At 38.7% G+C, this 26,188-nt stretch overlaps 2 protein-coding genes and 1 pseudogene across 2 annotated transcripts; all 3 read left to right on the top strand.

The window, feature by feature from the left end:
- Positions 1 to 5,700: 5,700 nt before the first annotated feature.
- On the top strand, positions 5,701 to 7,764 carry cimip5 (ciliary microtubule inner protein 5). The gene is made up of 3 exons (XM_088909420.1): positions 5,701 to 5,939; positions 6,615 to 6,654; positions 7,095 to 7,764. Exons 1-3 carry the CDS (start codon positions 5,701 to 5,703, stop codon positions 7,284 to 7,286), a joined length of 471 nt encoding a protein of 156 aa, XP_088765546.1. The 3' UTR covers positions 7,287 to 7,764.
- An 8,311-nt stretch (positions 7,765 to 16,075) lies between these two features.
- On the top strand, positions 16,076 to 16,194 carry LOC148839910 (5S ribosomal RNA; annotated as a pseudogene).
- A 3,131-nt stretch (positions 16,195 to 19,325) lies between these two features.
- slc66a3 (solute carrier family 66 member 3) lies at positions 19,326 to 25,830 on the top strand. Its single transcript, XM_088934459.1, has 7 exons — positions 19,326 to 19,630; positions 23,214 to 23,296; positions 23,815 to 23,884; positions 24,245 to 24,302; positions 24,641 to 24,761; positions 25,055 to 25,096; positions 25,322 to 25,830. The coding sequence occupies exons 1-7, from the start codon at positions 19,485 to 19,487 to the stop codon at positions 25,411 to 25,413; spliced, it is 612 nt and encodes a 203-aa protein (XP_088790585.1). The 5' UTR covers positions 19,326 to 19,484; the 3' UTR covers positions 25,414 to 25,830.
- Positions 25,831 to 26,188: the final 358 nt, after the last annotated feature.

The raw sequence follows: 26,188 nt of genomic DNA on the forward strand, positions 1-26,188 counted from the left end.
CCCCTCCTGGTATTTCAACATTTTGACTGGAAATCAAAGAAGCTAATTTACTTTCCCATAATCCGGTTAGCTCAGTTGCTTATAAAGTAAACAGCAGCAGGTTACAGTGTTCAAAGTTAGAAGACACGCTGTTCTTTTCTGTTTACTTTCACAATTTTAAATAAACTAAAAGTCTCAAAATTTAAATTCTGTCTAAAGAGGAAATGTTTAATGTAGTCAAGGGTATTGAATGTTAAGAAAATAAAAAAAAAACATTTAAATTAATTAAAAACATTATGTTTTCCCTGCATATACTGTACTAAATTGATACTCTGTGTGTGTGTTTGTGTGTATTTGTATTCTAAAATGATGTGAGGAATAATGCTATTCCAGGCTTCTAATCTATCTCTAATCGGTCCCTTCAAAAATCATGTGATAATATATGTTATAGAGTACATTGAAATGTTTTATTTTTTAAGTTCCAATAATCATATGTACAGGCATCTCTTACAAAAGGGCATATCAAATGATTTACTTGACAGGAATTTGGTTGCTCAATTGCAGAAGTACAACATTACAAAATGACTGATAAGAGATTCAGCATGTCTTGGCAGATAACTGTGGCAAACAATATGGCTGTGCAACTTCTGCATATCATCCCTTTGCATATTTTTTAAAACCCAGGCGTATTGTCAGAATTCAAAGATTAAAGGAATTATATATATATATGCTCGATATATACTTTAAGATTGAACTAGTTGGCCACGTAAACACGTTATTTTCCAGAATGTTTTCATCTGCTTTTCAACCATTTAATAGTACAGTACTTCACTGAAGCACATAACTTTTTTAGTGACATAAAAATAAGGACAGAAAGTCTGAATTGATCAGCTCGCCATATGTCACCATTTTGTCACCATAGTCACATCAAATCAGTAATTGGCACCAACTTTAAAAATCATTCACATTTCTTTGCACACAGGCTTTTACTGCTGCCAGTAAATTCATTATTAACTAAAGCATGAAAGATGAGATTGCTGATAATAACTGTCACACCAGGGCTGGGAGTAGCTTGCCATTGCCAGGGGTGACCAGCGCTTTCGCTCAGGGACTCAGCCTTCCACCAGCCCCCTGCAAACGAGATCAGGTCGCCCCTCAATTAGACCAGCTGCCTATCAATCACATATTCAATCTACTGGTCAATCATCAAATTGAGCACACTGGACTCTCTGCTAGAATGGCTAGAATAGCTCTGAGTTTGAGATCTAATTGATGTAAGGCTACTGCTTACACCCTTCTAAAAAAGAGATCCTCCACTGGCCCTTCTTCACATTCTGCTTGTCACAGTTGACATCCCTCCTCTAGAGGGTGCTCCCCTGCTCTCTTGTCATTAGTTCTGTGTGATCATTTGTATGTTCTCCTGGTGTGCCTTGTTTGTCTTTCCCTATATAACCCCAGCGCCTCCAGGGCTCAGGGCTCAGCAATGGACTGCGGATGTCTAGAGGCCCTACTACCAGGCATAGGCCTCATCCCCGACATCCCTGACCTCTGAGCCCGGGGCCTGGAGGACGTCGCCCCATGATCCCTTGATGTTCCTGTGTTTGTGTTCTGCCTTCCTAAGGATTTTAGCCTTGTCCTTGTCTCCGGATGGATCTCCCGGTATAGGAGTTTTGGACTGAGCCCTGACCTTCTTGTGGACCTGCTTGGACTTGGTTGCCTTTAATTATTCCCTTGTGCACCTGTTCACGTACTGTCACTGTTCACTACCATCACCAACAAACCCTTGTGTATCTTCCCTGAAGTCCGCCTCCTGTCTCTTCTGGATTCTATCGCCTCACATAGGGTCTTACAACAAACCTGGGACAATTCATGTGGTGGATTGCTGAACCACATCTGTGACACTGCTAGTCCCATTGTCTTTATCCTCCCAGCGGAAGCCCTCCAGTGTGCTGCCTGTTTTTCCAGACAACTCCTTTCCCACTGGTCTCCACAGATAGCCCTCATCTTGCCAACCACAGCACTCCATAACCTCAGCCTGCCTGTACATTTTCCTCTCTGTACTCCCTGCTCACTGCTTCGGCACCATCTCATCTCTCCAGGATCTCCTGAAGATGCCCAAAGTCTTGCTCCTGGCTCTCGACCTGTCATCTTGCTCCAGCACTGTTCAACAATGGCTGCAGCATAACAGAAGCCACAAGGAGCCACAAGACAAAGGTCCAGCAGGACTCACAGACATGCCTAACATCCTGACACACTGTGAAGCATCTTTACTTCAGCAGGAGGAAAAAGAACACTGAAATGAGCAATGAGCTGCAAGAAATGAGATGCCAAGTGAGAGAGACGATGCAGGCTTTTATCACATTACTGGCTCCTCCGTCTTTTTGACCTCCTCCTCCTTCAACTCATCATCTCCTTCATCCCATCATACCCGGGCAGAGTTCCTCATCGCCCTCTGCAACCTTACTCAGGTATCCTGTAGGGCTGGACAGCTCTGAGAGCTTTCTAACACGGTGTGAAATAACTTTCGCCATGCCACCATTCTTTCTTTCCTTCCGACGAATCACACATCTCTTCTCTGCTTACCGGTGAAGCTCTGGCGTGGACATCAAGGCTATGGAGACACAAAGATCCTCTTTGTATCAACAGTGTTGGGTTTATGGGAAGCCCTACATGTGACGTTTGACACGCTGGGGCAGAGTGGTTGAATCCACTCACCAGCTACCCAGCCTCAGACAGAGGTCTGGTCCAGCGCACATCTACAGTATGTGATCCACTTCAAAACCCTTGCTATAGAATGATAGGGAGAGAAGGTGTTTGGTGCACTTTTTTAGAACAGGGCTGACCATAGGTTTTAAGGATCTGCTTGCAGGTAGGGACATCCTGGAAACACTGGATAAAATAACCACCGTATCCATCTGGCTGGTCACCCATCTGGGAGAATACAGCCTGGAAAGATGCCTGGGACCTCTTACTGATTATGTACTGCCTCCCTCTCGCATGCTGCCACCAGTGTACACCTCTTCTCCACGGGAGGCCAAACCCGAGAGAAAACCCATGGAGGAGCCAGTACACCTCAGCAAGACCCAACTACCCATGTTTGAACAACTGAGCCGCAGACATGAGAGCCTCTGGGCCTACCATGGGTAGCCTGGACACGGGCTGCCCGCCTGGCCAACTCGTCCGGGAAATACCTCCACATGGCAGATGATGAAGAGTGTCTGCTGAGTGGAACAATGAAAACCTCCTCACCCCTCTCAACAACTTTCTTTATCAGTCACCTGGCTTGTGGGTCAGCCAGGAAGACTCCCGTGTGGCGGGAAATTTCTTAAATTTGAAGACAGCTGTAGATTCCCTTAGCTCCAGGCTCACCTACTTTACCAAATCCCTCTTGGCTCAGGGCTGGTGGAGCTGAACACCGAACCCTGACCCCGACAGTAAGGATCCTGGACCAGGAAAACCTTGAGCTTCTCTGCAATCGCATCTCCTGGCTGTCCACTATTTCTGGAGTTTTCTGGCAGCAAAAACACAATTCCAGCTTAGACTGGGAAGAGCTCGCAGCACGGGTGTTATTGGTAAACATGCTTTCTTTTAAAATACAGATGCACTTGAGTGCTAAATATAAAAGTACTAAAATGTTACCACCCACTCTTTTTATGTCTCTTAACTCTTTTTACTAATTTCTGTGTAAAGGATAATACCAGTGTATTATAACGCATACGGCCTCCATTGGTTGTGAGAGCCGGCTTACCAGCACGGTGACGTCACCACCCTTTCCTGTGAATAGCAGGGACCGCAACCACCAGGCTGAAAGGAGATTTCCCTTTGGCTCAAGAGGCTGGGTCCCTGTTGAGTGATGCCGGAAATCTGGGTTTGAGTCCCCAACGGTGGGGGGCTGACCTGATGTGGCAGTAGAAAGGGTGCCAACGTGAACCCTGAAGCGTAACATTGGTGTCAGTAGTGGGATGGGATAGCCCTTTGCCGAGGATGGCGAATTAAGTGGGGGAGAGTGTAACGCATACGGCCTCCATTGCTTGTGAGAGCTGGCTTACCAGAGTGGTGACGTCACCACCTTTCCCTGTGAATAGCAGGGACTGCAGCCGCCAGGCTAATGGGAGATTTCCCTTTGGCTCAAGAGGCTGGGTCCCTGTTGAATGACGCCAGAGGCCTGGGTTTGAGTCCCCGACGATGGGGGGCCGACCTGAGGCGGCAGCAGCGAGGGCACCCACATGAACCCTGAAGCGTTACAGTATGATTAACACAATGAACAACAATTTAAGCAGTTAAAGTATTAAATAGAGATATATTCATTTATAAAATAATGGATGGCTAAACAGCCTTCATAAGGCCAACAGAAAAGCTTCCTTTAATGCCTCTTACTTCTTTTGCATCAAGGTAGTATTGCAGTACGGGCATGACACCAAAAACTTGTTCTTTGTCATTGTCAGAATTATCTTTCTTTGGTGTAGTTTTCTAATAAAACACAGAGTGAATGAGTTGGAAAAGTGCTATTTCCCTACCAGTCATCAATAAAATCAGGTCTCTAAAGGAGTCTGTGTTTTTTTTTTTATTGCCATGGAATTAACAGTGTTTCAAACTAGTCAAAAAGTGAATTTGCAAAAAGCATAAAATATCCTCAGGAGATCTTAGAAAAATCTCTAAAACATTAATCCTTAACTGTATGTATATTTTATATTGTATTAGATAAATATATATATTGTAATATGTAAGTTCCTTCTGTCACACGTCTACATCTTTGAAAAAGATGTTTCATAAAACATACAGCTAAAACTCTATTAGCTACAGTTCTTATACACAACACAAGGAAAGCAAAACAAATACATCACTATTTAAAATATTTATGATGGATTAGCATTCTCCCGTCTTCTCTGAAGGTGAATAATTAACAACTAATTGCAGTTTTATTCATAAAAGCAAAGTTGGCAGCATTAAATTAATTGAAACATACATATTTATTTGTTGTAAAATGGTTGATGATAAATGCTAAATGTTTTTTGCCATCATCTGAGAAAAAAAGCAGCGCTAAATGAACATAAGAGCACAGAGGTATTTTTGAGTGTAGATGTACTGTGAACGATACAATACATTTAAAACTGGAAAATTCTGTCTAGTCAAGAGTGTATTGCGTTACACCATTTCCTCTGAAGACATCCCATGTGGATTCCGTAGGTAGCACAAAGATGCAAGCTTACATTAGTATTTTGAAAAATTGCGCTCACAGATTTGAAATGAACGGTATTTAAAATATTAAAAAACGAAATGCTGTGTAGTTTTTATTTATATTTCTATTTTTGAACAAAAATGCAATTTATTATACAATCCAGTAAATCTTTCCAGGGTAATGAAAAACAATTGGGCTTTAGATCCGTCTCCAAGGGAAACACTGAGTAAACAAGTGTTCAGCGCTTTGGTGTTGCGCTTTTGCCTGGCCAGACTCACTTCAGCTAGTCGAGTAACTCGTGCATCTGAATTTTTAAACTGGAATACCTTCAGTGCGGATGGCTCTAGTGAAAATGCGCATCTGTATAATAAAGTAATAAAACTCAGCCAAGGACTGTCTGTATTTATTTCAGAAAAAACAACTACTTTGTTCTCAATACGGTAGAAATAACAGCTCAAAACCGAGAATAAAAGTCAAGCAATTTGGAAGACAAGACGTCTGCGTTCGAGTCTCCGTTTTCTCTCTCTCTCATTTGATTTACGATGGCGAGCCCCCAGACCAATTTTAGGCGAGCAACGTCGGCAGGGTATCGTTTGCCAGACAGACCAGTCGCTGCTGTGACATCGAATTCTTCTGTGTCCGTCTCCAGACAGAAGAGCAGAGCAGTGTCGTCTGGAAATAAGTCTCAGTCAGCTGTGGACCCCGACTACAAAGACCCTGTAAAACAAGACCAGGTGTGGAGGGAGTTTGTGCACGCAGAATTGGAAGGAGCCAGACAATGGTAAGCGAAATACTACTCCTCACACTCTTAAAAAAGGCATACTTCACTCTTAATCCCGGAAAAAATGCACAACGAAGCACATTCTATCACAAAGATATTACACAGGTTTAATTAGCATAAAATGCTCTTATTTTTTACACATTGAAATGCCGTTATAGTGTATTTGTATATTCACTTTTCTACTGTATAGTGACGGTGCATACTCAACAGTATTATGTTTGCTTTCGTTTCCAGACTGTTTGTTGTGGTGATGCATGTTTAATGCGTTAAGACTGTAATTTACCCGGGTTCCCAGCCATAAGGAAGCTTTCTGCTAGAATACTTACAGTAGATACCCACCGTTACAGAACATGCGCTTTATTTTACTACTGGCTGAGAAAACCTTTACATAATATATCCTCTTCAGTTCTGTAACCCAGGAATTTGAAGAGGGGCTGATACGAATTAAAAATCTCATTCAACTTTTTAAGAGCTGAAAAACAAATTTTAAAATACATCGCAACTTGAAAATCAAAATTAAATTAGCTTGTGATTAAGAACTTGATTGGAACAAAATCCAGAAGACCAGTGTTCACTGGGTTGGGCACCATGGCTTTCTAGCATCAACACAAGCTATTCTGTATCTTATGATACATATGTGTGTTTTATTAATTTTCTTTTTTTTCTTGTCAACAGGCAAAAGAACTGGAGTTTTCTTAAGAATTATGACCAGCTGGTAAGGTCATTCAGAATATACAGTAGGCACTCTGTCTTGCAATTTCAGCTTTTCTGCTTTTTAAAATGTACATATGTGTCTAAAACATATGTAAAGATAGTATAATAGACATTATTTCTATTGAAAGATGGGTAAACATGGGCGTAAAACATAAATTTAGGATGATTTACACAATCACACCCAGATGAACATGACTATAACTTTACTACCATTTACAGAAACAGAAATAAGCTTTCAGAAAAGTCTAGAAATAATTACCGGCTACATTTGATCCTCTACAAATTTGTTTCCCAGTGTGGTGAAAAGCTCAGATACAGTTCAGAGAATGATTGGCCAGTCAGATAGACTTGATTGTCTCAAGCCCTAAACTTGAAATTGCTTGGGATTACTGAACACACAGCCTCACAGCAGGGCATTTCTCTTTCTTATCTTTCTTCCAGGGAAGGCTGAGAGAAGAGAAGGCCTTACCTACGTATGTGACTGTGTTCTCAGATAAAGTGCCAAACACGATGAACCAGACTTTCGGCAGCAGAATGAACACTGACATCGGACAGGCATTGATACACATGGACAGCATTCTTCTCCGAGGCAACCGCAAGAAAAAACTCAGCCAGGACATGCTACCGTGCTAGAATTATCTTTTCTTATCTTAGAGTGGATAAAAAGACACTCAGGGTCTTTTTATGGAAACATTTGTGGCCCCAGATATAATGGGATGTCTAAGAAAGGTACAAATGTGTCCGTCTGTAGCATCACAACACTCTTCTGTATGCCAAATGCCTGGTACCTGGCTTTTTACACATTTTGTATTTCATTTGTTTTGCTTTTTTTGCAATTACTGTATATCACTCCAAAGTCAGGGTTGCACTTTACAATAAGGCAGAGCCCTGCACTGTATATACCTCTGTTTTTGTAATTCAGTGTAAGCTCATATGCTTTGAGAGAATATGTACTGTATGATCTTAGTCCAGTTGAAATGATTTGCCATTCTGCTGCTGATAACATACTGTACTGTATATCCTCTTGTTTTGGTATTTTTATTCTTTTGTTTCTGTTTAAACTTATAAAGGTTATGTGGTCACTTCCCAATTAAAATATAAATTAGTTCTTTGGGGCATAAAGAAAAAAATACAATTTAATCTTTGAAAAAATTCATTTGAATTGTTTTATATATTTTAAGTTTTCAATTCGTTTTCAAAGTGAAGGATTTAGTTTTGAATTTTCTGCTAATACCTGATTCAATATGACATGGAGCTGTCCATAAGATAGAGAGATATCACCAGAGCTGGTTTCTTAGCAATCACTCCTTAATTTAATTAGTGAAGCAATTTCTCAGTTCTTCACCAGGTCTCCTGTAGAGTGGGACAGCTGGCACATACTGTAGTGTCTTTTTCACCCAGGTGAGTGCTGTACAGTACTTCAGGGTTTGGGGTTCTTTTATGTGCAGTGCTATACACACAAAGTGTTTCGAGGGCCTTCTTGAGCAAAGAAAAGAGTGCCATCTACATAGTAGTGAAAATGCCATTTCTATCAATGGATAAAGCTACAGGCGTCAAACACATACTGTACATGTTGAAGCCTGTTTTATGGCATGCTTCTTATTGTGCGAATGAGACAGTACTTTGGTTGATCCACCAGCCCATGTTGTCTTGTCTCATCTACACCGAAGAAGTGCTAACATCCATGGGTCCTTTTACCTGAGGTACTGTAAATGCTGTTCTTTTACCTTTGACTTGATCTGTAGAGACTGCTGGTCCGTAGACTGCTGAAATACTGCAAAAAAATGTAAATGTACCATGGTTTTTTTCATTTTCTATTTTTTAAAGTAAAAGCCTTTTTTCCAAAAATGCAAAAACACTTGGAAAATACATAATGCAACAGAGGATAATTTTATTACACACCCTGGAAAATTCACAATTCATCACTGGGTATAAACCTCATTCAAAATAAATATTTGTTTCTGCTGCTAAGCATTAAAATATTGTTTTATAATGTTTTTTTAACTTTGGCATTCTAAATAAATACAAACATCACAAAGTAATCTGAAAGCCAATAATATACATTTCTTAATTATTAGACAAAATATTTACTAGGGTATAGTATATAAATATATAGTTTGTTGTTATCTGTGATTTTTAAGAAGCAACAGAATAAATGTAAGGATTCCTTTTCTTTATCTTTTAAGAAATAATAAGTTACAGGTATTCCTTCTCTGTTTACTATATTGTGACATACTGTAGAGCTTTGGCAGCTAGTGGAAAGTAGGAACTGGTGAGGAGGCAGGAAAAGCAAGATTTAGAGGAGAAGAAAAGAGAGAGACGCTGCTCCTGGATGATTCCAGGCAGGAAGAGAACAAGCAGGGGTCTCTCAGTGGCAAAGAGCAGGAAAGGGAGAGCCAGAGGGGAAAGGTCAGAGGGCAGGCGAACAGTCCGTTTCAGGGAAAAGCAGATTGTAACAATACAATATGTCACATTCATAATGAGGTTTTTGTTGATGGGATGGAAGGAACTCTGTTGGTAGACATAAAAGGACAACTCTTAAAATGTATTTTGCCTCAGTCTTAGCATTCTTCCACTTTAAACCCACTTGCACCTCTAAACTTCACACATGCTTTTCTTTCAGAAAGAAATATGCAGGAAAGCGCTTTGAAAATAGCTCAATGGATATACTGTGTACCTTCAATCAGTTTTAGTAAGGATTCACAAGTAAAAACGATCAAACCGAGGTTGCTCTACTTCAGAGTCAGACTCCCTGTCGCTTCACCACAAGACCTCACTTCACCTCTAATGCATTTGTCTTCAGTTTCTACTATGCAGTTCCATGAAATCCAATATTCTATCATCTGTACAATTTAAAAATATAAATGTCACATATCAAGCTTACACTGTAATCTAACTGTTACACAAAAATGCAATTTAAACTAACACATCAGAAAAATCACTTTCCCATTTCAAACACAAAGCGGTAATTTTAAATGGCTGCAAACCCTTTCATTGAGGAACCCATGCAAAACTGGGTTAATGAAGCTGTTTAATGTCCCGAGAATGATGAAAAACCGTCTGGCTGTCTCCACTCTGTAGCTCGGTTGCAGGTGAATAGTCAGGTCTATAACCATGAACATATAGAATGGTGTCCAGCAAACCATGAAAGCTCCCACCAAGTAAACAACTCTCCTGGTAGCACAGCCTACGGCCTTCCTCCTGATAGGAAACTTGCGTCCTGCAGCGTGCAGCGCCTGCAGCAGCACGGAGTAGCAGGTGACCATGATGCAGGCAGGGAGAATATAGGCCATCACACATGTGCTCCATTTCCACAGAGCTGCCCACCACCACTCTGGGTCTGGGAACACCAGCAAACACACTGCACTGCTCACAGGAGGAGCAGGCCTCGCTGTGGCCATGATGCCTACAGGAGCTGCTAGTGGCAGTGCAAGGATCCTCATGTAAGAGAGGAGAAGGAGAAGTTATTGAACGCAAGTATTACACAGGCAAGGTAGACATTAAGAAACAACAGGGGTCTCTTTTGTAGGTCAGTTGTTAAAAACTGTGAAGCTTTAGCTGTGGCTACGTTATGAATATGCACTGCCTCATTTTCTTAGTTTGTGGCATCCAATCCCAAATGCTTAGAAAAAGGAAAATTAATGCACGTTTCTGCATCTTCCATTTATGTCTGGTTACATTCAAGAGGAGGCTATTTGGCCCCACTAGCTAATTTGGTTGCTAGTAGCTAATTGATCTGAGGACCTTATCTAGCTGTTACTTGAAAGAAGCCAATTGTATCTTCAAAAGCAAGACAGAGCAGCTTGTTCTAAATTCTAAAACCCTTTTCATCAGAAGTCAGTCCGGTCTTTTTTAATTGTTAGCTGTTTAAAGCAACGCTCTTGTGACAGACACAGGGGCCAGTTTATTCCTCATTTAAAAATCCCCTTCACTTCAGAAAGCAATATGTTGTAAAATGTAAATGGTTTCTGAGCATACAGTAAATGAGGAAGCTGAAATGTTAGCGATACCATTTGATATTTTGTTCTTAATCAGCTGTGAAAAAAGAATTTTAAGTGCTCTCAGTGACCTTGAGTTTTAAAGCCTCATTTTGCCAAATCATGTTTCCATCTGATGGCTTTCATTCCTTGTTAATTAAGATTCAACTCTGTATAGTGAAAACCACTATTAACTATTAACCTTTTTTCCCTATTTAACCTGAAAAATATATCACATTTATCTTTACATGTAGCTGTCAATTGTTTATGTATGCAAGATACATTACTTCTCCTACAATTTTACAGTGTAAAAAAAGTTTATTATTTCTGCATTCCAATTACACAGCTGAATAGTAAATATTGGTATAGAATATTATTGTTAACCTGAACACTTCTAATTCATTGAATAGTGCATAAATTGTGTTGTCTTTCTGCAGCACAAGACAGAATAATATTTTAGTACATCATTTAACAGGAATTTGAATTTGAATTTTTGAATCACCATCTGAATTATAATTACACTGAGTGCAGTTCAACCTTCTTAATGATAAAATGGGCGCAAACTCTCCTTTCAGGCTATGTTGTTGATAAAAATAAATATTTAGCACTTCTTAAGCAACCATATATATATGAACAAATTCAAAATACTTACCAAATGAGGCAACAGAGTTTCCAGCCCAGAACAGATCTTCTGTGACATTTTAGTAAAAAACGTTGCTTCACCACTAAACACCTATCCAGGCTCATTACAACCAGTGTGAGGCTGCTTCCAAAGTGATTTAAGTAGCTCACTGACAGTTGGATCTTACAAAACACCTGCCCAAATGGCCAACCTGACAGAAGAACCTCCACTAGGTGGACAGGAACAGCCAGCAGTAACATGCCATCTGTCACAGCAAGGTTCCATATTAGTACATCATTCACGCTCCTCATCTTAACACATAATGGCATAACTGCAATAATTACTGTGTTGCAGACTAGCCCCAAGACACTGATCACAGCATAGACCACCAAGATGAAGACATTCAAAGCATCAGAATCAAAAGTGGTATAATCAAGGTTCTCTTCATGGGACAAATTGCCAGTGGCTGCCCACGTGCTTTCATTGGCAGAAACACTACTGCGGTGGCCTTCCAGGTAGGAACACATCAGGAGAAAATGAAGAGTCGTTTTGGCAAGGCAAGGCAAAGGTTATTCAATAATCACTGCTTCTGGAGGGCAGTATCCCTGGGAGTTTATATCCGTTTCTGAAAAGAGGTGATTTCTCGGAAAGCACCCATGCGCCAACCTTTCGTGACACCTGAAACACTTTGCTGATAGAGAATAACAATCACTTGTTATGCCTGAGAGAACACTCTCTATTAAAGTTTATCACATCTGTCTTCCGCAGATGAGAACTCTGAGTCCGGGAAATAGTTGTTTGTGATAGTACATAGCAGACAAGGTAAAAGAGGGCATCCAGTAATTCTCTTTTTTCCCACACAAATAGTGCAACTATATTATTTTTGAGGAACGCAACTCATTTTCCATAATGAAAGAATAATATGATTTTAAGAGTAATAAATCTAACAGTTGCCTTCAGTCAATCTTTTACTCCATTTTAAACATCATATCCAGGGTTAAATACAATTTAATCTTCATTTTTGTGTTATTAGTATTAATTTGTATTAGTATTAATTTTATATGCAATTGCAATTCACTTAAAATTTCACAAATGACAAGATGGTTATGTTAACAATCCAAATAGTAATAATCATAAAAAAAACAGAAATGATCTTACTGTGTTTTCTATGCACTTGTGTCAGGACAAGTAGATTCTGTTGAGGTTCGATTCAATGATTACTAGAAGGAGCTGTTTCACCCTAAAAGAATGAATAGATGGTGGAGTTGGACATTCAAAGTTGTTTGCATTGAAATTTCCTTGGTGAAACTGAAACTGCACTTATTGTGATTAAAAAATAATGAAAGAAGGTTGTTTTCCAGCCCTCACCCACTGATAAACCAACTTGAGTTCCAGGTCGGCCTCCTGCCTCTCTTCCCAAGAGGGCGTCAGCTCAGGTAGTAGGATCTGGCAGCTAGTCGTCGGTGGGATGCAGCTCCCCGTCTCTCACACTTGGCTGACTGCCACTTCCCTTAGTGGCAGGATCAGACTGGTGCGGGGAGTTGAAGAATCAAGTGTGGTCCCCATAGTCTGGCACCTGTGGTAGGTTTCTGTGTGCCAGGCAGTGTTAAGCATCTACGTTGGGCCTTCTGAAAAGTGAAAGGATCCTTTGTCAGAGGTTCAGGTGGGCCAGAGCCCCCCCCCCCAAAGGCAGTCCAGCTCCAAGAAACAGGTTTACCATTTTGGGGTATAATCATACTTTTCTCATCACCAATCAAATAAATTGTAATGTGCCTATTTTAAATACCTATTTTTTAATGGTCTTGTTTTCTTGGGGAGACGTACTGTAGATGCCAGGAACACATGAGTGTGTGCTGAACGTGGTGTGTTGGTGGTGTTTATGAGGAGTGATAAATTCATGTGGGATGCACCATTGTTTACAATTAAAAGCAGGCAGGTAGGTTCGTCTAGCCTTGAATGACTGTTAAATACTGTCAAATGTGTGTCTAAGATGTGAATTTCTTGCCTTTCTACTTCAGTGGACAATTTAGGATGGATGAAACTGGGTGCAGGCTAGAAGAGGTGTATTAGCTCCTCTCTCTGGTGTGAGTTATTGTGGTCAAACTCGATGCTATCCTTTGTTGCCTTGTGTGTTGTGTTTGTTAGGAATGAGTGTTTTCATGAAATGTTAAATATGAATGGGAGGAGAAAGATTTCTCCAACATAACTGGCTGACTTGGCATGATTTGGTTCTATGTTTAAACCAGACAAATTGGAACTCAAAACAAATATGAAATAATTTCCTCTTTTCCATACAATGACCCATAAACCCCAAAATCATGATTCCATCAAAAGCCTCTCATGTCAGCCTCTTTGAGGGACAAGATGGTAAACCATCAATACATATCTCTTTATGTATCCTCCTATCTACATTTTTATACTGTATTTCCCAGTTGTGTTTTAAATTGTCACTCTTTGCTTGTATTTTTTGTTGTACCATATTTTCAGAGCTTGTTATTTTCTTCTCTTTTAAACAGAGCTTGCATGTGCCTTATTAATGTTTGAAATATGCAATCAAATGTTTTATTAAAGTGTGTTTTAAGCTATGAAGTTATGAAGTTATGAGTGTTGGTTTTATAAAAAAATAAATAAACTGCTTGTCATAGCAGATTAAAATTCAAATACAAGAAAAGTTAAAAACAAAAGGAAGTAAGGCCCACATTGCTCATCCGGATTAAAATAGTTTATTGATTCAGAAACACGTTCAAGATCCACAGCCTGTTTGTTCCCTGCAACAGACTGAGAATCTCCTGTAGTACTCACTGTCCTAAATCTTAAGTTTATGTTCGTCTTTTGCTGCTGGTTGCTATGCTGAGTTAGATGTACTGTAGCTTTGTAATGTGACTTTCAGACACGTTCAGCATTTTAATGCTTCACTTAAATCTGCTCTGTTTTCCCAGGATTAAAAGATGGATGCTTTAAAGTATACCCATGTACGGAAAATCTTTCTGTCCTACTACTACAGAAAAAACAGTCTTAAAATTAAAGCAGTTGGGCGGTGCCAGTGTGCGTTTCATTTTGTGCGAAAACATTGAAAGATTAAAATGTTTTGTTTTGTCTTCAAGTGTGTACAGGAGAGAGGAAAGGAGTAGAGATATAGTTCCATACAAAAATATTTAATCCCTTACAATGATCTTTCTCATTTTGTTGAATTACAAATGATTGAAATATACATATATTTTTAAATGAAGGTTGATACATTTCAGAGGTATGATAATATTACAAAATAGGAAGGCTATTAGATCAATATTAAAATGACTTTCTTGCTAAAGGCAAATTCTAAATTCAAGTATATATATATATAAAGATTAATATTTACAAAACTAAGGCAAGGGATTAACAAGCATTATTCAGCACATGTATTCTCTTATTCTCTGGCATTAACTTGATAATAGAATAATGAAAATTCCTGAATTTAGACTGAACAAACAAATATTTATCACAATAACTATACAGGTCAGTGAGTATCAGAGCCCTACTTTCTTGAGACGCAAAACTTCCAGAATTCTACTCTTATAGTTGAAGGACAATAAGACCTTAATAGGCCAAAGCTAGAAGAACCCGCATCCTAATAAAATGGATTCTATCCAGAACTAAATGTCCTTCTCTGTTTAGATGCTCAGAAATGAATGGGAAGCAGCTTCCCTATGCTAAACAAAGGCATCAGCAAATTAGGGAGATGTTTTTAACTTGCTGATTCCACAATAAAGGAAATCAGAATTTCCACATATACTAAATCTGAACATTTTTATTAGTTACATTAATAAAGCAGCAAGCCTCCTTACATAATAAAGCTCGGAGTACAAAACTCTCATAGTGTTCAGATTACTTGGACATCATTTGTTTCAAGTCTAATTGGAAAGAAGTGCTCTCTCCCAGCAGATGTCTTTGATGAAGATGAGGATAATGAATGATGATGATGTCTGTCCTTTTTCGTGTCTTCATTCTTACTATTCCATTTTTGTCTGTTCCTGTGTTTATGCTATGATTCTTTCCTTAGGAGATCAGTGTAATGACCTAGAAGTAGCCTAGTCACTGTTTGATATTTATGTTTTAATATAGGTAATGTAATGATCTAACAATGACTTTGTCTAATCTATGTACATTATTAGGACTCCTTTTCCTTTTTTATTCCTTCACTTTTCTTGCCTCATCACCCAAGGACATCTACAAAATATAGCAACACAATATCCATGGTGCCAATACATCTGACTCCTATTACATGAAAAATCATGGAAAATATTGTTTGGATTAAACATATATTACATTAGAGTAGAGTTAGCATGAATTTAGAAAAGGTAGGTCTTGCTTAATTAATCTCTCAAATTATTTGAACAAGCAACACCAGTAAAGGATACTCAAATAATTTATAATTTGTTGTATTTATATTTTCAGAAGGCTTTTCATTAAGATCATCTTAAAAATAAGTTTTATGTAGACAAGTTTAATGTAGACAAAAGCCGTTTTTTATGTGGGTTGTAAAAATACATTTTACACTGTATGAAGCACAGGGCTCTGAAGTAGTGTTATTATTGACATTTTTTTGTAGATAACATCAATAAAAAGGTAAAGAAACGGTCTACTTCCATTTATGACCATCCTGATGTTCTTAAATGCCAGCAAAAATAGAAAGAAAAATCAAAAACTAAAATAAGCTGATTGCATAAATATTCACCCCTTTGCTTCGGCAAACCTAAATTGGTCCAGTTGCTCAGAATTACATTGACAAGTTACAGTTAGTTGAAGTGTCTCAGCTGGTGCATAATAATAGTGGTTCAGATTGTTTTTATGGCCACACCACCTTGAGCACACCTGATCTTGTCTGCTCTCGGAAGCTAAGCAGGGTTGGGCCTGGTTAGTATTTGGATGGGAGACCGCCTGGGAATACCAGGTGGTGTAAGCTTGGGGTGGAGCAGTGGCTCTGTGGCTAAGGATCTGTGCCTGTGACTGGAAGGTTGCTGGTTCAAATCCCGCAGCTGGCAGAGGAAACCTACTCTGTTGGGCCCCTGAGCAAGGCTCTTAACCCCAACTGCTCCAGGGGTGCTGTACAATGGCTGATCCTGTGCTCTGACCCCAAGCTTCTCTCCCTCCCTGTCTGTGTCTTATGGAGAGCAAGCTGGGGTATGTGAAAAGATGAATTCCTAATGCAAGAAATTGTATAGGGCTCATAAAGCAACATTATCATATCATTATCAATAAATACACCTGTGTCTTTCTACCAGCAAGGCCATGACATGCTTATAATTAAGTATTCACAAAGTTTATAAAATAACCTTTCTCTTGACTTGTAGATCAAACCATTAGGTGGTCAGAAATGATTGGTGAGTCATTGCCTTTCTCTGTTGGTGTCACAAGGCAGGCCCAGTCATGTCTACGGTTAGTTTGTAATACAGCTGTAAGGGATTTAACAAAATCAAAGAAACAGATACATTTTACTCCTGTGTTAGCTTCACTGCGTAGGCTTCTGGTACATTACAAATGTAATTGGTAAAGCACTTACCAGAAAGGTCCCTGATTACCTACAGTAACTGAGATGGTACAGTAGCGCTACGCTTGCGAGCCAGCATGCACACTGAGGCCAGGTGACAGTGGCTTACACTACTTTGTGGCCCAACAGTTGAGCTAAAAAAACAAAATGAGGAAAGATGCGTTTGTGTTTTGGGATTCACTACCATAATTTGAGATGTACTATCTCTATTTTTAAATAAAGTCTTGTGTCAGTCACAAATTAAAAAGTTAATTTAATTTTAATAAACATTCTGACATATTCATCCTGGTAAGTTTCAAGTAACATTATTGTACCTTTCAGAAACAGTACATTGGTTGATTATATCTGCTTTTTCAACTACATTATCTACCCCTCCACCACCACCAATGTGCAGCCCCACCTGGATGATGCAACAGCAGCCATAGTGCGCCAGAACGCTCACCACACACCAGCTATCAGTGGGGAGGAGAGCAGAGTGATGAAGCCAATTCATAGATGCCACAAAATGAATGGAAACTGATTTTCCTATTCTAAAAATACACCCAATAACCAGGAGAGGCCAATTTTTAACCAATGGATTCTTTATACACGAGACAAGAGTTCCCTAAATACCACTCTCCCTAAATGGCTCTCTGGACAAAGTTGAAATATTTAGTTCCAATCTGATTTTTGAGAGTGATGATCTGGAACAAGGAGCTCTCACCTTCAATGTCTTCCTCTTCTGTCTCTTCTTTTCCTCCCACTCCTAGTTGTCTTCCCTTTTTATGCTCCGTTCCTGGACTGTTAAATGTCACTTAATTGGTTACCCAGAACTTCATTAACTAAGGTAAACCAAGGTAAACTTCACGATTGCTTTGATCACTGAATCTGGGACCCCTCCATCTCAGAAAACATTGCTATGCTGTGAAGCTGGAAATGTTGACAATAGCCAGGTGTCCCAATTCTATCTAGATTCACTTTATAACAATATATTTTGATATTACATTTTTATTAATGAACATGAAAGTAGGGCTATTATTGACATTAAAATAAGTATGAGTGGCATGCACATTTGTAAATTCCAGTGTGTGAGCTAACTCTTCACAGGCACCTTCTGAAAGGTACAACCCCTGGCTTAAGACATCGTAGGGACACTTCCAGCCCTCATAATGAGACCTTAAACTTGGCCAGAGCAGACTTGATTTTCTCATTTCATGCATGTGTTTCTTAGTTGTTAATGCATTCATGTTATGTCAAATATCTTGTGTATTTTTTGTCTTTTTCCTGCCTGCAAAACAAATTTCCCTATTTGGACAATAAAGGAATTAAGTTAGGCTTAGCGCAAAATGTTTTTTTTTGTATACAGCTCCATATCTAAGTACATTCATACATTTAAAGGGTCATGGAAGATTTGTAATTGTTTCATGGGAAATATTGTATTTAAGGCTTTGTAGTAATATTTTAGAGAAGCAGTGAAAGGCTCAGGCATCGTCTTCCTCCCACCCTGCCCACTATTAGACTGAGAGAAAACAGGATAGAGGGGAGCATGGTCTACATTGTTTAGAATGGCCGGGACTGAAGAGGATGCCAAAGACCATTGAAGGAGTACTGTACACTGAGTTTCATCTCTTTCTGTACTGTGGGACAGGAGGCATGCCAGGACACTGACTGGACCTGTTTTTGGAGAATGGTAATGCTGGACTCATCCTGTGGGACACTGGTTTTTGGATTGCTAGTTCATGGGTGTTTCTGTGTTTCTTTAGTGCAAGTCACTCTCTCCCTCGGAAGGTGCCTCTGGTGGTGTAAGGTTAAAATGTGTTAGAATTCCTAATACTAACTGTTGAGCTGTTGTTGTTTTTTGGGGGGGAGGGGTCAGAGATTAAGGCACTGTGGCTACGTTTGAGTGGAAGGGAGATTATGTTCCTGTAAAGGGCGTAAACAAAAAGAAATAAAGCCATCTCCATTTGAACCAGTTACGAACTGATTACTCGATACTCTTATCTATGTACTGTAAGATAACTGTCTTGTCCGGTCTGTGGGAGATATACAGTATAAAGAACCTGCTGCCAGGAAAAAGGGTCCTACAGCCCTTTAGATAGCTAGGCAGTGTAGTCGGCTACAAAGTTAAAGTATCCTGCAGATTGAAGTCATATCCATGACAGATATACTAGCAGTAGAGGATTTGCAAATATCCCATTCTTTGATGTTTTACTTCCTTTGGTACTGTCATTTTTTAGCAAAAACTACCCTAAAAATTATATAACATAAATAATCAGCTATAGAATTATAGCTATCATTTAAATAATAATAAAACAATTAATAAGAATAATTTAATTTAAAACAATTTAAAAATGTCATTTTGTTTAGTAATTGACCTGTTTGCTGTATTTCCCCTTATTTCAATGGTGACTTTCCTTATACTGTAAGTTAAAACCATGTACCTGTACTGTACATCTCCTAAATACAATTGTCGTGCGTTTATATCTGAATCTTAGTGACACATTTAAAAAATGAGTCGCTTTTCTGTGCGACTATACGGTATTCCGCCACGTATTTGAAAGTGCTGTTGGGTATTGGTCGGCTGGTGGGAAGTGGTGTTTGCTTAAAGTTTGTATGGTAGCATTGCAAGAAAAGATAAGGGAAATACTATACTATATTATAGCTTCATCAGTACCGAGGGATCAGACAAGTCAAAAGAATTGCTGATAGCTCACATACGTTAAATAATGGGTGCAGATATGATGCTTAATTTTGCGAACTTTAGCACTTTGATTGTATGTATGGTACTTAAATTCCCACAGATCATTATGCTCATTTCATCAAAATCAACCAAAGGTATTAGCGTGAAAAGCCTCCTACTAGAACTAACAGGGTAAGGTTTCTCTTTTCTACAGAACGTCTAGCAGTGCTGTTGGGAGAAAATTATATATATTTTATAAAGATTAATCTTGAGAGTTGGTTCTCCAGCGAAACAGTTTTCTAAGTAAATATAGAAAAAAACTTCCTCGTCCTCTTTGGCTTCGATCTAGTGGTGTTATTTAGCTAGATAATATTTTTTTTTAACTGTTCGACGATGCATACCTATACAGGTACGCAAATGAGCTGCTGTATTTGAATTTCAGATTTGTTGTGTTACTTTATTTTTCATGCATTAACACCAGAGAAGTACTTTAATTGCCTAAGTCACGTATTTCCTGGTGTGTAGTAACCGCCCTGTAAAAATGTTAATGTTTAGACGAAATTTGGGTCAGCATTGGATTAAACTAAACTAGCCTGCGTTATTAAATTTTAAGGAGCTAATCGACGATCACTAAAATTGACAGAAAAGTATTTTGTATTAGGTGGAAAATAGTTTTGAATTGTTTTGTTTGTTCCAGTTAATTAGGTGGGTTTGTTTCATTTAAGACGAGTTCAATAATTTAGGTTCAATTAAATCGAATGCGACTTTACTCCAGAACAGAACAATCCTTTCGCTCTAAATATATACAGTATGCAGCTAGTCACAGTTTAGATTTAAACGCATTTGTTACCTGTAATGCACAAATCGAGATGTGTGAGGATACATTACTTTGCATTCATATCACTCAAAGTGTAATTGCTTCTCTTTAATCCCAAAATTAAGCAGGACACGTGGAGGTTGTTCAAGTATGTATAAAAATAATCCTTGTTCTTGCCGCCCTAGATGCACTTGCATGCAATGAATTCTTAGTAATGACTTGCTAGTTTTTTTGTGGTTTTCTTTAACCATACCGTACATGCCTTGGTAAGTTACATTATAAAACTGCATCACAGACCCTAACAGAAATCGGCTTCCTGAAATTGCTCGATGTTGATGTGTGTCAGTGGAGTCGAGTGAATAGACATCCCTTTGCCCAAAGTTTTTTTTTATGTGCTCTTTTGTTTATTCTTTGTAGTGCTGAAGGGGTGGGATGTATTTATTGTCAAAGCTTTGAGAGTCCCCATTAAACTCAACAAAAGTTGTCTGCTTGTTTATTCAGTCATAATGGTAATGTTAAAAAATGATCGAGACAACTGAAAATTTATAAACTAGTTTGAGCAAATTAAAAGGCAAAAACAGTGATTGCCCTGTCATTTATTGTAGCTCCATTGACATCATCTGCATTACAAAATTGGGTTTCCAATTCTGGTGTTCAGATTGTACTGTTGTGTGCAGTGACCCCCTTTTTAACACTTTATTAAATTGTAAATAACCCCTTACACGTTTGTTTTTATATTGTGACTTGTTTAAAGTTAAGGTAAAGGTGTATAGTGTTGTCTTATTTGTACAAGAAAACCCACAAATGTTCTGAAGAAATCTTGCAATGAAACAGATTTAAATAGGAATAGTTTAGCATTAATCACATAATTGATCATGCATACAGAATTTCTAAATCTGAATATAGGGGATTGCCGAAGCATCTTGTTTTTGAAAAATTGCTAAGCAAAACACTACAAAATGCAATTGCACGAGCATGTTGCTTTGATAAAAGCACTGATATATGGATGCAGTGTTTTGTACAAATTCATTTCACACTTGTTTGTCTGAATTATCTGTAACACCTGATATGTGTTATTTGTTTTTAAAATCTGTTGCCTAGTTAGGTTTAGCTTCTGTATAGGCTGAGCAGGGATACATTTCTTCAAACTGGAATCATTTCATGCTGCTTGAGTTGATAAAGATTATGCATGTGTTTTGTTTAGCCTTCCTGTGATTAGATTCAATTTTATTTGTGTTCATTTCATACTTGTCCTACATGGAGAAAGCAAAAAAGGATGAAATACAGTATGTTTGTAGCATTTTCTGTCCATTCAAATTGTTGTGGTGGCATATTGTACTTGTTCTACAAGAACCTTTATTCATATAAAATCTAGTAGTTTCCTATAATTGTAATGTAATTTGTAACACTTATCTGTAGAATTGCTCTGCTTTGTTGCCAGTACTGAACTGACTGCACATAACTTTACAACAACTAACTGTACTGAACATGAAAAGAAATATATTTCTTAGAATTGCAAGAAATTCTTCAGGAAAATTCCTCTTTTTTTGTAGCAGGAACGCTTGCCTTTTATTGAACGGGTGTGGCAGGCAAATACATGATGCTGATTAATATTAATCATTAACAGCGTTGATTAACAGAAGGTCTGCAGTGAAAGTCACAAGCTAGTAGCGTGTGTGGTCACTGTTGCACTGTTGGAAGCTGTACGTCTGAGATGCCTGCTTTTCATCAGGTTGCAGGTGCTGAGCTTCTGACCACTGGTCTGTGACCTCTAGATACCACAAATCACCCCATCTTATCCCACAAATGGGGATCAAGGCAAGCAGCCTATGCAGAGTATTACTGCATTATTCTCATCCTGAGCAAACCATGAAGATGTGGTTTGTCCTGCTGGCGTGATGTCACCTGTCTATGAGCCTGCAGAGTGGGCAGGAATTGATGACCATACTTGAGCGATGTAGCATCATGTGGTTTGATTGCCATCAATTTGCAAATGGATTACTAGACAATCTTGCCCAAACCATCACACGGGACTGTTCTATTCTCTACAGCAAATAGCACATTCTGCACATCTCCTCCATTTAAGGGAACATCGAATCACTGCTGGCCAGTCCACCTGAGGTCTTGCTCACAAAACCTCATTCTTTTGCGCCGAACAGCAGCTTCCCAGTGAGCACTGGGCTCCAGCGCAGTCCTCTGGTCAGCCAGCAATGACTGGCTGCTTCCTCTCAGTTGAGCCGCTGATGCGTGTGGTGCTGTGGCTGGCAGTTCTGAGTCAGTGGGGGCAGCGCTGTGAGAACTGTCTGAAAGATGGAACAATATGTGTTGATCTTGGTCGATGTGTGGTGGTCCGTGATCACAGCCTGTCTGCGATGGATGTGTTTGAAATTGCTGCCTGGGTTGCTCACAGCCAGCATGCAACAATGTGCACGATGTTGAAGGCTTAGTCCACCCTCTAAATAAGCATAAGGATATAACAATGCTTACAAACAAGAGGAGGCCATTCAGTTGGTGTTTGTTCTCTTGATAAGCGGAAGATATCTGTTTTTTTTCCACCCTTTTCTTTAATTTTGTTTTTACCAGCCTGGACTTTCAGCAGGTTAAATCGCCTCAATACCTAAACCTAGCCAACTCTCATTCTCTAACTAATGAGGTTTAGTGCTCATGCAGCAAACACAAAGGTGTTTTCTAAAAGCATACATGCATAGTGATACTTTCTTTTGATGTATAGTATAGTACAGTTTGTGTTACAAAGAGATTTCATCTTTATTTTCAAAACACCACCCATCAAACTAACTTGATTCATCATCCAGTTAGTTTAAAGCTGCATTTATCTTATATTAATGAATATTAAAAATAATGTAGATTGTCTGTGTTCTCTGGGGTACCACTAGTGTAAACACTTGAATGTGAAAGAATTACCTCACTTGTAAAACTTTCTTTTTTTAATTATTTTAGATTCATTGTGTTTATCTTATACCAGATGTATTATGACTATCCACCAGCCACATACTTGGAATATCCCATTCTCATTGCTCAAGGTATGGTCTGAAACCTCTGTCTGCTTGATAGTTCTTAAAGTTGAAGTGTTCTGTTTTTACCAGAAATGTGGGCGTGTTTAGTGTGAGGGTTAATGGTGAGTTTATTGCCATTTTAATCCCAAAGAGTAAAGAGACATTGCATATTAAATACTTACAGTATGTTCCCTTATAAAATAGTTTTTTTTCCAAGAAACTTGAAATAATATTAATAATTTTGTTTTTTCTTTATTTATTATATGCATTTTCTGGTTGTCTTGAACCTCATTATTCACTATGCTTGACTCTGGTATGCCTCTCTGTTCTGTTTAAGGATGGCATGAGCAACCGAGAAAAAGTGCAGGCATTTAAAAACAAGAAACAAAGTACACTGGGGGATGATCCTCAGATCAGTTAGCTACTAGTGAACAAATGGGTAGATGGGATGAATGACCTTTTATTTTGACATATGTTTTGTTTTTAGTATTTTATGTTTCATGTCCTTCAGATTGCTTGTTGTATAATGGAGATTTGTTTTTCAGATGTGATCCTCCTGCTAATGATTTTCTACTATAATGGAAACCTGAAGCAGAGTCTGCTCTATGCAGGACTGTATCCTCCATGTACCTTCAGCATACTGAATGGGATGCCGTACAGCCCAGTACAGTCCATTTTTTTCAATAAGAGAAATTGTAGTTAAAGACATTAAAGGTCTTAGCAGTGTTTCTATGATAATACATTGAATAATTTTTAAATAAAACGTTGGCATACTTCATTTTATTCAACACAGGAAGGCATTAAAATGCCAAAAATGAATCAAGCATTGTGATATACTGTACCATAATGTCCGATGGTATATTTTGCCATCTTGGTGTTTATATAACCTGATGCTGTTGTAAGTGATGAAATTTTCAGTGTTGTGTCTTTTACATTTTTAAGAATAATATTGGACCTTAGCTGGGAATTGTACAGGTTTGTTGGGGGATGGCATCTTCTCACACTCAAGAAGTGGATAATAGACGTGGCCATGGTAATGTTGGATTTGGTTAAATTCTCTTTTCAGAACTGCAGGGCTGTAAACATGAGTTGAGGGAGTCAAAGGATTTTGGTACTTTTATTCTTCTGGTTAACTAATTTTTTTAAAGAATAAGGGTCATAAGAAGCCTTTTGAAGACTTGCAGGAAAAAATATTTTCACTGTCATAAATTTAAATAACTTGTCAATCATAACACTCATACTGTACGTAAGAATGAAGTAGCACATTTAGAAAACATATCAGTACAGTATCAACTTATACTTGTTCATCATGACATCCTGTGACGTGAGCAGCTTCATTAATGGATGTTGTGTTCCGTGTGCTTTTTTTAGAGCCTGTGTACCTTTATTAGTGCTGCCAGTAAAATTGCACAGCTCCAGTGTTTGTGGGTTTCCAGAGACTCTGGGCAAGTGAGTGCACTGACCTGGGGTTTGGCCACCTACACCTGCCTCAGTAAGTACACTGGAACAGTATAGCACACCCATACAGCTACTTAATGGAAGATCAGATGGATTTATTGGCTTGTGTTCAGTGAAGCATTATATAGTGAAATTGTGCACAGAGTTAGGGATGTATTGCATTTTGTTGCGAGAAATATAGTTTTTCACAGGCATTGTCAGTTTCACAGAATAGTTAGAACTCTCTATTATTTTGGAAATCAGTTTCAGATACTGGATTATTTATATGCTTTAAACGTTGTTGGATTTTACATGTTGTATGTTAACATCAGCCATCTTTTTTTCCAGCAAGAATTTTTACCACAGTAATGACAACAGGAGATGCTCAAGGTAAATTGTCTAAATTTATTCTAAAGTGAATGATGCCATGAAAAATGGAAAAAAGTGCATTAGAACACAGTAGTGAGGGAAGTACATTCTGTTGGGAAATTTAAAATGTGGTTTCAAGACCGTGTTTCTATAAGGTGGTTACTAGTAAAATGTTTGAAACAAATGCAAGCGTGTAGGACATAAGGAAACAAAGCCTATATCTCTACAATCTCTTTCTTTCCACAGTTCTTGTACGTTTTATAGTGATGGCAGGTCTGAATGGCTGGGTTACAGGAACTGTACTGTACTATAGAAGATCTGGAAAGAAGATGGACTGAGTGACTTCTTCAAGAATTAAAACTTGGTTTGGATCTTTATAAAACAGCTCTTCTGCAGGGTAACCAGCCACTTATCTACTGTACAGTACCTTTCAGTAAGACTGTAGTACATTCTGTATGACAGGAACAGTTTATAAGGACAGTAATCATGTATTTTTTTGAGCACCTCCAACTCACCTCTCATGACAATGCTGCAGGCTTCACTGCGCCTTACAGGAGAGGTAGAACCTGGAGCAGTGTCATACCTCTTACTGATCTCACTGCCAACGTGCATATACAACGCTGGCCCAAAGGAATGAGCTATTGTGTGGCATTTTGGGTCAATTAAGCTGCCACCATTTGAACCAGTGACATCTTGGGTTCAGTCTGTCTTTTTTTTTTTAGTAATGGCTTGTTTTTGGACCATCACCTATCACCATCACCTATGCAGACAGGCTTTCTGTCAAATGAACACTGACTCCCATCTCAGATACGGAACACTGCAATCTTTTAAAGGCAGTATTGGGTTCACAGTTGCATCCCTAGCTAGTTTCCTGCTTGCCTCTCTGCTCTGATTGGAAGTTCGGCCTGATGAGAGTAGTGGCTGGGTCATATCACATGCATTTCATTTCCACTTTTCCTGTAACCTTCTGCTGATGTTCTGTACCACTTTATCCCTATTTCTTTTGAAAACTCATTAGTCTTCATGATTAATTTGCCATATTATTCAGGGTGCTGGTTCTTAAAGTTCAATATCAAACCTAGAGTTTAGAATGGTTTATTTAGTCTGTAATCA

The sequence above is a fragment of the Atractosteus spatula genome, chromosome 2, assembly GCF_055471065.1.
Source record: "Atractosteus spatula isolate fAtrSpa1 chromosome 2, fAtrSpa1.hap1, whole genome shotgun sequence".
Lineage (NCBI taxonomy): Eukaryota > Metazoa > Chordata > Actinopteri > Semionotiformes > Lepisosteidae > Atractosteus > Atractosteus spatula.